An 18,530-nucleotide genomic window follows, 5' to 3' on the forward strand; every position below is an offset into this window, starting at 1 on the left:
GCCTCGCAGTTGCTTTTCATGTGAAATTTATTCCTCATTCTTTGGCTGACCTGTGAATACAATAGTCTCTGTCAGAGGTCTAAAGGAGTGACTCTATTAACTCAACAGAGGGAGGCTTTTATTTCAACCACTTGCAAATAGGGACGGGTGAATCTGTCAATATTGGTTTCTCTCAGTTTCTCATATTCCCAATTTTAAATTCAGTTCTCCATATTTCCACTTCTCTTTGAGTTTTTTTTAAAGTCCTCTTGAGAATTTATCAGCATAGTGTGACTTTCTCCTAACATATGCATGCAGTTTTGCATAATATGCACATCTTTGCAAAGCAATTTTCCCTCCTATAATGCATTTTGGTAAGCCATTTTTACTAATATATGCATTTTAATGCCCACTTTACCCTAATATATGTATTTCTGTGTGGCCATTATAAAAAACTTCCCTTAGAACACCAGTTTTGTGTGTTTTGTAAAACAGCTATAGAGGATGTCATTCATTATGTTATCCAGTGTCCTTTATATAAAGATCCTCATGAGAAATATCTGTCTGAATTTAGCTGTAGGAAAAAAATTGTTTCACAAAGTGAGTTTGTGTTTTTTTTGTTATCAGACAAAGAAATATATCTCTCATTGCATGTTTCCTTATTTCCCCTGGCAGCTAGGAATTGAAGAGCTAGATTTGTGTCTCAGCTTTGAATGATCTGTGTTTGTAATGGCATATTGCTAAACAAATAAAACGATTATAGAGGCATTTCTGTGCAGATAAGTGTGAATTTCAAAGGATGGTTGCATTTCAATCTGTATATTGTTTCAGAAAGTGCAAATTAGGTAGATTTGCCTTTAAATGAAAACTGAGCTGACAAAACGTCGAAAGAACTGGAAATGCATGTGGAATTAAGCCAAATTGGTTGCGTCAAACCTAAATATAGAAATAAAACTCTCCCGTAGATGTGATGGAGTTAGGCACAAGCGGGCAAGGCCGCATGACGACAGCACACCTGATGCTAACTTGGAAGAAATGAATGACACAGATGATACTCCAGAAGAGGCCTACTTCAGAAAGTGTGTGTTTTATGTTTTGGTAGACAATGTTATAGCAGGATGAACTGTCCGCTTCAATGCTGTTAAGCAGTTGGCAGAAAAATTTTATTTCTTGTGGAAATATCTCACTATGTCCAAAAGTGATGTGGAGAGAAAAGCTTTATCTTTATCAGAGCAATATCCTGCTGACCTTAATGGTGATGATTTTGGAAAAGAAATGCAACATTTACTCTCAGTACATAAAGCAAATTTTGTAAATGCACAGTTAAAGCCATTAGATCTGTTGAACTTGTTAACAGAGTACAGACTTGGTGACTTGTTTCCAAATGTTTGTGTTAGCTTAAGAATACTATTAACAATTCCAGCAACAGTAGCTTCTGGAGAGAGGTCATTTAGCAAACTTAAGCTAATTAAGAATTATTTAAGGTCTACAATGTCTCAGGAACGTCTTGTGGATTTGGCCAGGCTAAGTTTTGAATCAAACATTGCCAGAACAATTTATTTTCATGCTGTGATTCGAAATTTTTCACAAAAAAAGGCCAGGAAAGCTCTTTTTTTTAAGTAAATAGTAAGTTTATCTACCTTGTTTCAATGTGAATTCTTTCTCCTTATCTGTATTGTAGCATAAACAAAGATGTTCAAATCAAATGTGCTTTCTTATCTCTGATCCTCTTTTATTTTATTTATATTTATTTATATTTATTGTGGAGGGAGTATAAGAGCATAAGGCCTTAAATGCAGACAATTAACAGAGCGCTCCACTCCACCCCTCTCTCGTCTTCCATACCCTTTTTGACCTTACAGGCTACAGCTCATGGCATAAAACCATAGTGGATAAAAACAGAATGACTAATGGAGAAGGGAAGGGCCCCCAATGAAACTTTTTACCCCCTGATAAAATTCCTCTCAGAGGCCCTGTGTGCTCATGAGTCGCTTTGTCTGTTTATTGCCTTGCCTGCTGTTATTTCAAATAAAGCTATAACTCTTCTCCGCAAGTGTGTTTCATTGCCTTTGAAATCCCCCTGAACTTTCTTGCCTCAGGCAAAACACCCACTTGATCAGATGGATTTTAATTATATATTTTAATTATATATTGCAGCATGGTTGTTCTAATCTAGCTCCTTCCCCATGGCTGTTTTTTTAAAAAAAATGAAACAACAGAAGACAGGATCATAAGAAGTGCTTGGCTGCTGGATCACGCCAAAGGCCCATCTAGTAAGCCATTCTGTCCTCACATGTCTCAATGGGAATTCCAAAACCACTTTCTCTATGTGTGATTTCCAGCAACAGGTATTCAGAGGCATTCTGCCTGACCATGGAGGCAGAGTATAGCCACTGTGGCTAGTAGCTGTTCTCCTCCAGGATAGCCTTATCCTCCATGAATTTTTCTAGTTCTCTTTTAAAGCCACGTTAGTGACCATCACTGCCACCATTGGGAGCAAATTCCATAGTATGACGATGTGCTATATGAAGAAATACTTCCTCTTGTCTGCCCTGAATCTTCCAACATTCAGCATCATTGGATGTCCACGAGTTCTAATGTTATGAGAGAAAAGCTTTTCACTATCCACTTTCTCAATGCCATGCATAATTTCACACACTTCTATCATATCTCCTCTGACTCGTCTTTTCTCTAAACTAAAAAGCCCCAAATGCTGCAACCTTTCCTCCTTATAAGGGAGTCGCTCCATCCTCTTGATCATTCAGGTTGCCCTCTTCGGAACCTTTTCCGGCCATATAATACCCTTTTCAGGGCAAGGTGACCAGAACTGTATACAGTATTCCAAATGCAGCCACTCCATAGATTTGTAAAAAGAGATCTGATGACAGATCTCCAACATCTTGTCTTACTTGATCTTTAATTCAAAGCCTACACTTTTCAGCAACTTTTCCAACAAAGCAAATGTCATCACAGCTTTAGACTCGGGCCTGGTGCCAGAGGTCAGACAGTCCAGCCACTGGCTGAGGGTCCTGAGGGTTCAGGAGGGTCCCACCAGACTGGACTCGCCACCACTCTCTCAACCAGGCACCTGGGAACAATTTTAGTGGGTGGGCAGCACTGCCACAGGTGAATGGGAGCTAAGCTTGTGAAATGGCCTTTATGATCTCTTTCACACTGGATTGAGAAATCTTGTGTACTCCCCTAGTCCATATCTACACACGTAATTTATATGACAAATGTTGTGGTCACCTGAGCTTCCATGGTTTTTGCCAGTGGTTAGGTCTGTCTGGGCCCCACCAAATAACATATTAAAGTTTAGGGATATCTCAGGAAAAATAATGGGCGTTCAACAGCAGATTATCTTTATAAATCATATAATATTTATTTATTCTTTATACATTCATTTGATACATACAAGTACATGTGTATCTTCAGCCAGTAAACTAGAATATGAAATGTATATATTAGGCTTATACATCAGTATACATTGCAGTATACAGTGAACATATCTTAAAGTATAATGTGCTATTAATTTATACGTAGACGTTATACAAGTTACATTGCAATATTGGTGAAGTTATATTGCAAGGAATCAAGATCACACAAGTTACATTTCCCAGTTAATACATTTCATTACATTTCTTGTCCATAAAGAAAAGGAATCATCTCACCCATAGTGAGCTATATCAAGGCAAACCTCAGATCTCCAGCTAGCAGCATAGCAGTACATTGGATCAGTCTAAAAGACTGATAAACAACAGCTCCTGCACTCCTCTATTTACATGAAAATTCTCAAGGACATTGTGATGTTCCTGTAAGTTAGCATCTGTAAATATGGTAAGTGCGGGTCTATTGGGTGATGTATGGTAATTGACTGAGAGAGAAAGGGGGAGTACATGGGTGAGAAGCTGAAGTGTGCTGGATGATGATTGGCTGAGTGGCTGGTTGGCTGAAGGTATAAATGGAGGTTTGTGAGTGATGAAGGGGGGGTCGGTTGGAAGGAGAGAGTTAGAGAGTTGAGAGAGAGAGGTTGTTTATTTATTTATTTATTTCATTTATTTATTTATTAAACTTTTATACCGCCCGACTAGCAGAAGCTCTCTGGGCGGTGAACAACAAAAATACTAAGATACACAATATAATACAATAAAAACATATAACAATAAAACAGTCTAAAATCAATTACAACAAATGAAAAATCAATAGCTTAAGTTAAAATGCATTGGGAAAGAGGAAGGTTTTAACTTGGCGCCAAAAGGATAGCAGTGTCGTTGCCAAGCGTACCTCCTTGGGGAGACTGTTCCACAGTTTGGGGGCCACCACTGAGAAGGCCCTAGATCTTGTCACCACCCTCCAGGCCTCTCTATGAGTCGGAACCCAGAGGAGGGCCTTTGAAGCAGAACGCAGTGAGTGGGCGGGTTCATATCCGGAGAGGCGTTCCAACAGATATCGTGGTCCCATGCCGTATAAGGCTTTATAGGTTAATACCAACACTTTGAATCATGCCTGGAAGCATATTGGCAGCCAGTGCAAGCGTGCCAGAACAGGTATTATGTGATCGGACCGCTTGGTCCTTGTCAACAATCTGGCAGCCGCATTTTGTACTAGCTGCAGCTTCCGAACTGTCTTCAAAGGCAGCCCAACGTAGAGCGCATTGCAGTAGTCCAAACGTGAGGTTACCAGAGCATGTACCACCGATGTAAGGTCCTCCTTACTCAGATAGGGACGTAGCTGGGCTACCAACTGAAGTTGGTAGAACGCATTCCGTGCCACCGAGGCTACTTGAGCCTCAAGTGAAAGGGAAGAGTCTAGAATGACTCCCAAGCTCCGAACCCGGTCCTTTAGGGGGAGTGTAACCCCATCCGGGATAGGGTATGTATCCACCATCCGATCAGAGAAACCGTCCACCAGCAGCATCTCAGTCTTGTCAAGACTCAGCCTCAGTTTGTTAGCTCTCATCCAGTCCATTGTCGCGGCCAGGCAACGGTTCAGCACATCGACAGCCTCACCTGAGGAGGATGAAAAGGAGAAGTAGAGTTGCGTGTCATCAGTGTACTGATGACAACGCACTCCAAAACTCCTGATGACCGCACCCAACGGCTTCATGTAGATGTTAAAAAGCATGGGAGACAGAACCGACCCCTGCGGAACCCCACATTCGAGAGCCCACGGAGACGAGCAATGTTCCCCAAGCACTACCTTCTGGAGACGACCCGCCAAGTAGGAGCGGAACCACAGCCAAGCAGTACCTCCAACTCCCAACTCCGCGAGCCTCCCCAGAAGGATACCATGGTCGATGGTATCAAAAGCCGCTGAGAGATCAAGGAGAATCAACACTCCCTCTGTCCCTCTTCCGACATAGGTCATCATACAGGGCGACCAAGATACGAACAAAAGAGGATATGAACAAAAGAGGATACATACAAAAAGAGAGTCCAGATACAAACAACAGACAATCCCTAAACAGTGGTGTGACTGTAAAGGAATAACAAATAAAGATTACTTGTGAGCGTGTTGCAAAGAGTGAGTGGCAAAGAGTGAGTGAGCTCCGAGAAACATGGCTGAGTTCATAAAGATGAAAAAAGAGGAGCTGGTGGAAAAATGTATAGAGAACCATTTACCTCATGAGGGTAAAGGGGTGGATGAATTGAGAGTGGCTTTAATAACATATATGACAATCCAAACCAAAGAACCTGCAAGAGAGGAAACCCCAGAAGGGTGCTCAAGTAATCCTGACTATATAGAGTATTTAAGAGAGAAGTTAAGATGGGAACGTGAGGAAAAAGATAAGGAATGTGAGGAAAAAGATAAGGATAGAGAAATTGCAATGGTAAAAATCAGAATGGAGGTGGAGGAGAAGGAAAAGCAGCGAATGTTAGAGACTGAAAGGATGAGAATGGATGCTGAGATACAAGTGGAAAGACTAAAATTGGATAGAGAGAAATTTCACTCTGAGGAGACAAGGAAAGAGAGAGATGGAGCAAAAATAAAAATTGCTCCAAAGGACTTTGCTGTCTATGAGCCTGGTCAAGATCCTCAAATTTACCTCACAACATTTGAAAAGGCAGCTCAGATGTGGGGGCTACCTGAAGATAAATACATGCAGTATTTATCAAATCTGATTAAAGGGGAATTAGCTGAAGTGTATCAGTACTTCCCCTCAGACAGGCCCGTCACCTATGCTGAATTCAAAGAAGCAGTGTTTAAAAGATTCAGACTGGGGCCTGATTATTTTAGAAAGCTTTTCAGAAACTGCCAGATACAGACAGGAATGTCTTTCGTGGAGCTGGGGGCAAAACTGATGGACATATTTGGGAAATGGCTGACAAGTGCAAAAGCTCAGTCTGTGGAGGAGGTGAAAAACCTCATGATATTGGATCAGTTGTACCATCAATTGCCGCCCGAAATTAGGTTGTTGGTGAAAGATTGTTCCCCTAAAACTGTAACAGAAGCAGTGGAGCTGGCCGATCATTTTGCCTCAAACAGAACTGGGTGGATGGCAAAACCACTAAGAGATTTTAAACTGAGACCAAATAACAATGGCAGAAAAGATGTGGGACCACAGAGAGTAAACCCTCAAATAAAATCAGAAGGGCACAAGACACCTCAGTTTGGGTCTGTGTTCCCTAAAACAGAGGAGAAAATCTGTTACCGATGTGGGAAGCCAGGCCATCTGCGTTTTCAATGTGAGAGTGTAAACCCCCTCAGTAATCCTGTTCAAGGAAGGACAGTAAAGAGTGAACTGAGAGAGGGAGAACCGAAAAAGATACAGTTCTGTCAAATAAGCTGGTCAAAGGTCCAAGATTTGGACTCAAGCTTGAGAGAAGAAGTGTGTGTGCAAGGGGCAAATTATTGGGCTTTGGTAGATACTGGGGCTGCTCAGACCTTACTGAGGCCAGATTTAGTAAAATCTGAAGAAATTTTACCTCAGGAAAAGCTGGTAATCCAAGGGGTAAGAGGCGAACCAGAAAGCATTCCCATGGCTCTAATAAAACTAAAATGGAGGGAAAAGGAGGAGATGTACAAAGTGGGTATCAATGCTCAGCAAGAAGAACCTGTGATTCTGGGCAGAGATATTATGGGGGCAGGAGGAAAAAATTATGTGGTAACTAGACAACAACTTGGCAAAGCAGCAGAAGCCATTTTGTCAGAGACTAAAGAAAATAGGGTGGAACCTGTGATTGGGCCTGAGGTTGCCATAACAACTGCTAGTATGCCTAGAGCAAAAGAAACTTTGTTACAAATGGGGTCTGACCAGAGCTTGGAAAAGTTACTTTTTTGAACTACAACTCCCATCAGCCCAATCCAGTGGCCATGCTGGATGGGGCTGATGGGAGTTGTAGTTCAAAAAAGTAACTTTTCCAAGCTCTGGGTCTGACACAGAGACACAGCAGTTCAGAGAGGAGCTGAAAAATGATAGCTGTTTGAATGTAATGAGGGGAAAAGCCCTCCAAAACAGAATTCCCTTTACAGAAACTCTGAGGGATCAAACTGTGTGGGAGAATGGTGTGCTGTACAGGCTGAGGTTGCCTAATGAATGGGAGAACCACTGTGAAAATGTGGAGAAAAGTGGGGGGAAATCAAAAGCTCTACTAAGATTTCCTATTCCATTGGTGTGCTATGTTGTGAAAGAAACCTCACCCATTTGGTACTTTTATGGGGGGAAGGACTTTGGAAGTGCACAACCTACATCTTTGGTTAAAAACTATATTAGTCTTCAGAGTTTTCCTTCTCATACATCCAAGAGGCATGGGTGTAATACATCCTGTGGGGAAAGAGGAAGGAACCCAGATTTCTTGATGGAAATACAATTAAGCAGGGTGAGATTCAAGCCTGAAGTGTATCCATCTGGCGAATCAGAATGTGAGGTCAACTTGTTAAAGCAACCAGTTTCTTGTCAAGTGGTTGTGGTTCAGGATCTTGAGAACAGAGATAGTTTGGATACATCTCAGATGAATAAATTTCTATACCTTCACTGTAGTAAAGAAATGTTTAGAAAGGCACATTCTAATATGTTGACAGTCAAAGCATTGCAGGTGTGTCCTGAGTCTGGCAGATCACAAGAGTGTTGTTTACGAGTGTCATTAGTGCCACTTTGTCTCAATATTGATCAGGATACCCTGGGTTTCTTGAAGGATTTCTTCACTAGTCTGTCTACAGAAGCAAAAATCCTAATGACTCTAGATCATGGGGTTAAAAAGCCTCATGGTGCAGACATAACATGTACCTTACCCAAGCATCCCAGTAGTTTAAAGGAGCCAAGCCCGATTATTTCTTTCTCATTACACAAACGAGTGAGTCAGAATGAAAGAGTGCTTGAGGAAATCAGGAAACAAGGGAGAGCATTTTTAGGTATGGCTGGTTTTAACAGAAAGTTTATAAAGGGGTTTGGAGAGATAGCAACCCCACTGCATGAGTTAAAAAAAGTGTGCTGAGTGTGTGAGATGGGATGAACGGTCCCAAAAGGCTTCCAACCAACTGAAGCAAGCGCTGTGTCAGGGTCCGATATTGATAGCTCCGGACTTTGAACAACTGTTTATAGTGGCAACAGATGCATCTGATTTGGCTCTTGGAGTTGTGCTGATGCAAGAGCGAGAGGGCATCAAGCACCCCATTGCCTACTTAAGTCGCAAACTGTCGTCAAGGGAAAGAAACTACTCTTCGGTCCAGAAGGAGTGCCTGGCAGTCGTGTGGGGCCTGGGAAAGCTGAGACCCTATGTCTGGGGAAGGAAGTGCACGGTCATCACGGATCATCGCGCATTGCTGTGGCTGGACACTATGAAAAATAGCAACACCATGCTGCAACTGTGGTCTTGGGCACTGCAGGAGTACCAGATAGACTTTGTTTACATCAAGGGAAAGGACAACATGTTGGCAGATGGACTTTCGAGGCAGATGGCGGATACTACAATCAAGTGAGCAAGATGTAATTTGAAAAGGACACTTTACCCCAAAGTGATGGACACTTGTATATAAACGCGACGTATTAATCCTGGGTGCAGGAGAAATACTCTGCTGTTATTTAAGGGGGGGGGAATGTGATGTTCCTGTAAGTTAGCATCTGTAAATATGGTAAGTGTGGGTCTATTGGGTGATGTATGGTAATTGACTGAGAGAGAAAGGGGAAGTACATGGGTGAGAAGCTGAAGTGTGCTGGATGATGATTGGCTGAGTGGCTGGTTGGCTGAAGGTATAAATGGAGGTTTGTGAGTGATGAAGGGGGTCGGTTGGAAGGTGGGAGAGAGAGTTGGTTAGAGAGAGGTTGTTGAGTTGGTTGGCAGAGTTCTGAGGGAAGTATGGATTGGATTTGGCTAATATTTAAAGAGGATATATATATGAAACCATACGCTTGTGAAACATTCTAAAAGTAATCTTGTTATTCCCTGTTGTTAGTAAATAAATACTTCTTTGGTTTACCAAAGGCCTGATCCTCGGCTGGGGAATATACAGACCAGAAGGGAGGGCAAGGTAATTACCAAGGCTGAACAGAAGCAGTATCTAATGGTGGCAGCAGTGAAGGGAGAAATTGTAACAAGTCTAGTATCCAGAGCAACCCAGAGTTGTATGCTTTTTATATAAAGATACAAGGGGGTTGGGAACAGCATAAGCATGCAGTCGCAAAAGTAACCAGCTAGAGAGAGACTCAGGCAAAGTCTCTGGGAGTATTGGTTACAGGACGTGACTGGTGGTGTTGCCTAGCAGTGGGATCTAGTGAGATCTGTGCTAGAGCAGAGTGAGAAACCATATAAAGGACGGTCCGGACTGGTGGTGTCCCTGGTGGTGCCTAGTGAAAGGCAATAGCCGCAAGCAGGTGGGAACCTGACAGGGAGAGCCAGGGAAGGGCGTCACAGACATCTTATCTGCTGCTGCCAGCACCTGCTGTCTACACATCTGCTAGAGACAGCAAAGGGGGGGGCAGCTAACTTGTTCATCAACAACTAGTCAGCTTAACCAGAAGCAGGTGTGTGTTATCAGCTTTTGTTTATAGAACAGAAAGTCTTTTGCCTGACTGCCCAGAACAAAGGAGGGGGGAGCAGAAAAACTTTTTTCCCTTTTGCACTTTTCAAGGCTTGACTGAAACCTATGAGGAGGTCTGCATATCTGGATGTATAATATTCTGTACATGAGAATTAATACAAACATCATAAAGACTCTTAGATGGGAAATTTACATACATTAAACATGGGGTCAGCCCATAACACTTAGCTTCTATCCATGGTGGCTGCCCACCAAAATGCACTGCCCCTCTATAATAGTGCTATAAAATCTCAAGTCCTGGTCCTATGAGCTGTAGTTCTATAAAATCATCATCATAATCATTATCATTGACTTGTAGGTCACTTGTCACACAGAGATCTCTCCCTGACTTACAATGTATTTAAAAACATATAAATATGTTGTAATATTAACTCATTCACACAACAGTACATAGAAATATATACAACACCCCCCATAACAGTTGCAGGAAGCTTTGGCAGCACACTGACAGCACATGCCTGACCATACTAGTCCATCAAAAGCCTAGGAAAAAAGGTATGGTTTTACCTTGCAGTGAAAAGGTATCGCTGGGGAGAGCATTTTACAGACAGGGAGCTGCAACTGAAAAGGTCCTCTGTCGAGGCATCTATCTAGAGTTATCTACAGATTTTATAGATTTATGGTCCTGCCAGATGTCAGCGAAAAGAAAATTAGGAAGGTTGTTTTGCAAAGGACATTTTCTATTTCACAAATTATTTTGTGGATGCCATTATTCCTCCCACGGACAAAGCTCCTCTTGGCCCATCCCAAGGTTGTCATCCAACAGGACCCCTGAGGAAGGGCAGGAGTTTGACTAGTGCTTCACGTACCTGCTTCATTCGGATGCTGTAAATGATGGGGTTCAACATGGGTGGGAGGCTGAGATAGAGATCGGCCAGCAGGACCTGAACATGTGGTGGCACCCCCTGGGGAAAGCACTGGATGTAAATGGAGGCCATCCCTGGAAGGTAATAGAGCAGCATAACACCGATGTGAGCGCTGCATGTGCTGAAGGCCTTGAGCATCTCTGTTTGCTCGGTGCATTTTGCCACAGCTCTGAGAATCAGTCCATAAGACAAAGCAATGAAGGCTGTGTCGATTCCCACGATGAGGGTGGATCCCACCGTGCTGTAGATGCTGCTCGCTGACGAATCTGCACAGGCCAATTTCATGACCGCCATGTGCTCGCAGTAGGAATGAGATATCTGTTTGGAAGTGCAGTATGGCAGACGCCTCATCATCCAGGTTAAAGGCACCATGAAAAGGATCCCTCTTGCCAGAATAGCCAGGCCTATCTGGGCTACCCTTTGGGAAGTCAAGATAGCCTCATATCTCAGGGGGTGGCAGATGGCAACATATCGGTCGAATGCCATGGCCAACAAGACTCCTGATTCCACAGCTGTGATGGAATGGATAAGGAACATCTGGATGAAACAAGCATCAAAGCCAATCTCTTGAGAGCCCATCCAGAAGATGCTGAGCATCTTGGGTACCACTGATGTGGCCATGACCAGGTCAATGATTCCCAACATGCCCAGGAAGTAGAACATGGGATGGTGCAAGGTATGGACTAGTTGGATTGTCAGCAGGAGGGTGCAGTTTCCTAAAAGCGCCACCAGGTACATTGCACAGAAGGAGACACCCATCCAGGGGTGGACATCTTCTAGCCCAGGTATGCCAATCAAGAAGAAGGCGGAGGGGCTGGAGTTGAACTTGTGCAGATCCATTTAGCTGAGAGGGGTGCTCTAGCTTAACACAAAATGAAATCCAAGAAAGAGAATTTGCATTTAAGGTTGGCTGCACAAAAAGCATTCTACCCACTTGGTAGGAAGCAATGCTCTTTCCTGCTCTTTCCCTCTAGAACGTGTCTTATTGAGATTTCCTCCCTATCTATATCCCAAGGGTTTGGGCGAGTTGCTGGCTGGGCCTGAGTTTTGGCAGGGCCCATACAATTTTGTTTTGCTTACCAGCACATGAGTCATCCAGTGAGTGAAGCCCAAGTGCCTTAAGAAATACACACCTGCCTTCCCCAACTGGGTGCCCTTCAGAAGTCTATGGGGGTTGAAGCTCAAAATGTCTGGAAGACACCAGGTTGAGGAAGAATGCAATACATCCTCACCACATTTTACTTGGCAGCTACACAGGTGCAAGTGAGAGACTACACACCGCCCAAGGCCACCCCATTCTCTTAAAACAGTCTTTGCCAATCTGGTGCCCTCCAGAATTTTCGCATTACAATGCCAATCAGCCCCCCAGTCAGCACTGCTGTGTTCCTGTCAGCCTTAGCATCATACAGAGTGCTTGCTGGGGCTGATGGGAGTTGTAGTCCAAATCATCGGGAGGGCACCAGATTGGGGAAGGCTGCCTCATAGTCAATCACAGACAGACAGCATAAGAACACACCATCTTATCAGGAGGCCTGGTCCACACGATGTTGAGATCAGGCCTTTTGGGTGGTGGCACCAAACCTTTGGAACTCTCCCCCATTACACATCAGACAGGTGCTGTCTCTATTTTGTTGGCAGCGTCTATTAAAGACCTTCATTTTTCAACAAGCATTTTAAGTGGAGATTTTTATCCCAGTCTGTATCTCTATAGGATCTGAAATCGTTTTTACATATGAAAGTGTTTTTAATTTTTTTTGAACTTTCAAGAAGCTGTCCAAGGTGCTGAACCCATTTTTGTTATTGAAAGTTATTGAAAGTTTGGATTAAAACCTGGAGCAGATTTCACTGCCTCTCTGACATGAAGCCACCACCTGCTGCTGAAAGCAATGAATAAATAACTGGAATAAATAAATAATAATAACTGTACTGAATTTTGCTGAATATACTGGGTTTAGATATGGCTACCGAAGAAACAATAAGGAAAAAGGAAAGTTTTAGAGATCATTCCTCCAAAGTTTTCAAAAATTGTGCGTCTCTCCTGTTTGAGGTAGGGACCAGAGTGACTGGTAGTAGCTACATTGGCTTTGAGTTCCATTCTGAAACCTAGACACCATGTTTGAGAGCTCCTGAAGAAGGCTGCATTGATACCTTTTCCAACCCTCTTGGCTTCAGTTACTCAAAAGGGCCTTCTATTCTGGGGTTTGCCATCCTGTGAAGAAACCATCAAAACATTCTCCACCCCTGGGCATCAATTAGGCATTTCCCTGTCTATACACCTTTGAAGGTCATTGCTAACCTTTAAACTGCTCTTTGATGCCAGACTTATCTGGATCACTCACCCAATGATCCTGGTCAGATGAACACATAACTGTAAAGGCAGCTTTTGCAACAGGTAGCCATGGCAAGACTCTGTCATGCAAAACTGCATTATTTGCTTTATATTAGCTCCTGGAAAACCACAAGGGCTGAATGCTCTGCCACTCCCCATGAGAACCCATTTTGTCAAGAGTGCAGATAATAAATAGATGCTCAGCTAGAATTGCCGTGTGCCTCCCTGCCTCATCTACCTGGGGTCCTGATCCCAAGCAACCCTTTCCCGATGCCAGGTGTGCGGTGGTGGCTGGGTCATAGAAGGGCTCCATCTAGGACCAGCAGAACCACAACTGCTTCCATCAAGCATCCTCTCCACAGTACAAACACAGAAGTCACCTGGATCTTTGCCCTGCTCCAGGAATGTATGATCCATGTGCAAATCCATTCTGTTTAGCAGAGGTTCTGCAGGGGTATTTATTATCCTGTGGATCCAAGTCCCCAAACGGAGCCCCTTCAAGGGTGCAATGCCCTCTGGTGTGCAGGAGAATTGCCAGTTTTGGGACCACACAGCTTTCTGCCCTGGGGGGTTCCAGAAGAGAGAGTGCAAACAGCACCAATGGTGAACCTGCCTTGAAATGATGAGGACCCTCCTCTCATATCCTGGATCTTCTCACTTCTTGGAAAATAGGAGCATGCATAACACACGACATACTTTTATAAAACTCTATCACGTCTCCACCTTTCCCCCCCCCAAACTAAAAAGCCAAAATATTGTAACCTGTCCTCACTGGGGAGTTGCTCCAACCCCTTGATCATTTTGTCTGCCCTTTTCCCAACTCTACAAACTGTTGAAAAGTGTGGGGCAGTGCCGTAACTAGGCAGGTGCAACAGGTGCACAGGCCCAGGGCCCAGGACGAAGGGGCCCCTGAAATGGAACTGACAAAAAAAATTGTCAAATATAATATTTTCAAATTTTAAATTTCGCCGCCGTGCTCTGCTGTGCGGTTCAGATGTCGGTGAACCGAGTGCATCGAGTGGGCCCAGGCAGCCCACTGCATTATTTAGTGGTTTAGCGATTGATCATTGCGTCGCTCAGTCCCTGGATGCCCTCGACGTACTCTGCTCACCAACATCTGAATGACTGAATCGCAGGACTGATCAACGCGTCATGTGCGCGACGGGAGCGAATGTTTATGTTTATGTTGTGGTTTATGCCGCTTTTTACCCAACGACCACAGCTGAAAATATTGTATGGCTGGCAAATACAAGGGAGTAAGAGCACGTATTTTGGAAATTAATAATTTGGCTTTATTTGTACCTTGCGCATCTCATAATCTAAATTTAGCTGGTGTCCACGCTGCATCTACAACGCCAGAAATGATCACTTTTTTTGGTACTGTGCGAGATTATTTAATTTTTTCTCATCCTCAACAACACGATGGGAAATTTTAATGAAGTCTTTAAAATTGTCACTTAAAAATTTTTCTGATACAAGGTGGTCATGAAAGGCCAATGCAATAAAGTCACTATGTTTACAATTATCCGAAGTAAAGAAAGGATTGGAAACTATTTGCAAATGATTTATCAAATCCGGAAGCTGTATCAAATGCAAAAAGTTTGCTGTTACAAATTAATTATAGATTTATCTGTACTCTTGCTGTGTGGAATAAAATTCTACAATCATTCATACAATAATTCTACACAAAAATTATTTATAAACAATTGTTATATCGTATTTGTTTTATTATTATCCCCCCCCCCAAAAAAAATTAAGGGGCCCAAAAACAAAACCTTGCACAGGGCACATGAAAAGCTAGTGTGGGGACATGACAGGAGTTACGGAACCTCTGTTTCAAATATGGATGCTCCCAGGTTGTGTGTTTGCAGGACGTCCCAAGGCTTTTTAGTGCCTGAGGGGAAGGACAAGATGGCCTCAGGTTACCTAAGAGTAGGGGGCAGTCCTGGAGAGAGAGACTGAGAGAGAGTAACAGGGAGGGAGGGAGGATCCCAGAAGAGAAAGACCACATCATTCCCATAATTCTTTGATCAAAGAGTTGTTGTTTTTTGGCAGAATTTGGCACTCAAATGCAATGGCTGCAGGTAGGCAAATATAAAGATTTATGGTGCTGCCAAATACTGAATCCTATCATTGGTTCATTGAGCCCAGAATTGTGCTTGCTTCACCTAGACTGTGGTTCACCAGAGTACTGCTCAGTCTACTTCAGGACTTTTTGTGGGGTCAGTGAGTTGTGTTCAGATGCCTTCCACACTGATGATTCAACATGCAGAAATAGTCCAAGACATTTTGCTGCAACAACCGGCTGCCTGACGCTGTGCACTGTGGACTGCCTTGCACTGTCACAAGAGTCCGAGTGATAAGAAGGAAGGGAGGAAGGGTGGGATATAAACTGAATGAATGAATGAAACGTGTCCCGACATGGGCTTGAATAGTTGTGAGTAAATGTGACTAACAGCCTGCAAGGGAGATACGAAACACCCTGCAGCTGGCTCAGGCCAAAGGGGCTCATCTCGTCCAGCATCCTGTTCTCACTGTAGCCACCCAGATGCCCCAAATGGGAATCCCACAAGGAGGACCTGAGTGCAGTGGTGCTCTCCCCCATTTGTGGTTCCCATAAAACTGGTATTCAGAGGAAAACAGCCTCCCAAAAGGGAGGTAGAACATAGGCATTGTGGCTGGTAGACATTGATGGCTGTACCTTCCATGTATTTGGCTAATAATCTATTGAGGATATCCAAGTTGGTGGCCATCATCACATCTTATGGGCATGGATTCCATAATTCAACTTTCGCAGATGAGGTCCTGTTATGTTAAAAAGTTCTCCTTCTCCTGCTTCTGCTCCTTTTCCTCTGCTGCCCCTTTTGCCCAGGAACGACTTCCGTCCCCCCACAGAGGTCCTACATATTGCCAACGTCCTCCCTTCATATCCCCCCTTAGAAAACCACCTCCCCTGTGGGTCCTCAATCCCCTCAGTCTGCAGCCCTAGACTGAAATGAGGCCTAAGGATGTGGCAATGACCAGAGCATGCCTTCTTTGCTTTTTTAAAAAGTCCCCTATGATCTTCTTCATTTCCCTCTGTTGTCTCTACCTGTGCCAAAGTTTAGGGTGTAAGCGCCTGAAGGCAGCCTCCTGTTTCCTTGTAGTAAATCTCTGAACCACCCTCCCCAAAAGTGCCATGACACAGAGACACTTACAGCACATCCTACGGAAGTAACTCTTGTTGGATGCAATGGGGCTCACTCCCAGATAGGTGGGGGTTAGGACTACAGCCTAAATAGTTTATGGTGGAGTGAGGTTTTGTTGGCAACAGTGTACTTTAGCAGGTGCATGAAATGGCTTCAGAGGTGGTGCTGCCTCCCACATGGATGAGAGGCAGGGGAGGATAAACTTGAGTTAACAAGGTGGGGTGATAAGTAAAAAGGGGTTGTGTCCCCTGTTAGTCATGATCAGAGCAGCAGACCTATTGAAATTCATAGACCTAAGTCAATCATGTCCATCAGCTTCAGTGGGTTTACTCTGAGTAGGGCTAACATTAAACACGTCCCACAATAAACAGAAATAGTGCCCTGAGCACGCCATGATTACATTCATCAGTCTTTTACGGAAGTGTTTATTGACAGAGTACAAGACCTTAGTAAGTTTATGCCTCGATAAACATGCATTAGCATTCACAAATGCATCCTAGTTCTGCAGTAGCAGGCTGCTGTACAACTGTCCTTTTGGACATTTCTATCTTTATGTTAAGAGACGAGTGCATCCAGTGTATTTCATGCTTCAAAGATACAGCCACATCCTTCTCTGTTGATGACCCTGAAGTCTAGCAGAGGCCAGGGCGCAAGGGTCTGAGGCTGCAGAGCTGGCAGCTGAGAGGCCAGAGGAAGTTCAGGGCTCTGCGCGAGCTGTTGCTGCTGGAGATCAGAAGAACACTGAGCCTGAGGCTGGCAGACAGGAGCCCCCATAGCATCAGGGAGTGCAGAGCCAGCGCCAAGACCATCACGGGAGCCTTCTCCAGGGCCCGAGAATAAACCCAATGCCTCCCACAGTTCCTCGCTGGTTCGGGAATGCACCGGGCATTTGGCCATGGGGCGTAGGAGGGACGGCCCTTTGATGAACTCAGTCCTGAGCAAGGGGTGTCTTGCTCCGTGGGCACCTCTGCAGGACCAGAATGGGGCATGCTCAGTCCTCTCCTCATATATTCAAAGCTGTTTATATATTGCTTTTCTATTAAAAAAACATCCAGACTGGTTTAATGTTTCGACACAAAACAATGCTGAAATGTTGAAATGCAGTAATACAATAAAATATCAAATCAGTAAATGGTAGACTGCAGCAGGTAACAATTTGGACAGCAGGCTGCTATTGTTATAAAATCAAACACAGACATGAGCAACTTCTGTTAAAACACACCCACCTACCCACACGCCTAACAGCAACCAGAACTGCACCAAAGGGGTAACCAATGGCCATTAAGGCAAGGAGTGAAGCAAAATGCCCTTTCCAGAATAGACCTTTGTGGATTTATCTCAATGGGAATGGGATAAGCACACCATTCTGCTGCTTATCACATTTATGTATTTTTGTCAGTAACTTGTTAGTTGTTACAATGTCGACCCGTGGACAGCTTTGTAATTGGTTAAAATCTTGGAATGAGGGATGGGAGGGTGATTTGGTTCAATCCTATGTAAAACGTGAATAGTTGCATCTAGATTCCCAAAGAGGAAAATACTCGGGTGAAAGGCATGAGGGGATGCAGGGGCCAATTTATTTATTTATTTCATTTACATCCCACCTCTTCCCCAAAGAGCTTGAGGTGGTGTTCGTGGTTCTCCCCTCCTCACAACAACCCTGTGAGGTAGGTTAGGCTGCGAGGCAGTGACTGGCCTAAGGTCAGGCAGTGAGCTTCATGGCCGAGTGGGGATTTGAACTCCTGGTCTCCCCAGTCCCAGTCCAACACTCTAACCACTACGCCATACTGGCATAAGGAAACGGAACTACTTTTCTAATCAGTGAACTATACAACCCTTGGAGGCTCCACCGGGCAGATGGATCTGGATGCATATAAATCATATCAGTTTTACACTTCCTCATCCTTTGGGGTCTAACATCAGTTTGAGTCAGGTTGAACATCAGGAAAAACTTCCTCACTGTTAGAGCGGTATGACAATGGAAGCAATTACCTAAGGAGGTGGTAGGCTCTACAACACTGGAGGCCTTCAAGAGGCAGCTAGACAGCCCACCTGCCAAGGATGCTTTAAGTTGGATTCCTGCATTGAGCAGGGGTTTGGACTAGATAGCCTTACAGGCCCCATCCAACT

The 18,530-nt window shown here is 43.9% G+C and overlaps 1 protein-coding gene across 1 annotated transcript; it reads right to left on the reverse strand.

Annotated features, from left to right (window-relative positions):
- Positions 1-10,772: 10,772 nt before the first annotated feature.
- LOC133386143 (olfactory receptor 52I1-like) lies at positions 10,773-11,723 on the reverse strand. The gene has a single exon (XM_061629748.1). The coding sequence runs from the start codon at positions 11,721-11,723 to the stop codon at positions 10,773-10,775; it is 951 nt and encodes a 316-aa protein (XP_061485732.1).
- Between the last annotated feature and the right edge of the window lie 6,807 nt (positions 11,724-18,530).

The sequence above is a fragment of the Rhineura floridana genome, chromosome 5, assembly GCF_030035675.1.
Source record: "Rhineura floridana isolate rRhiFlo1 chromosome 5, rRhiFlo1.hap2, whole genome shotgun sequence".
Taxonomy (NCBI): Eukaryota; Metazoa; Chordata; class Lepidosauria; order Squamata; family Rhineuridae; genus Rhineura; species Rhineura floridana.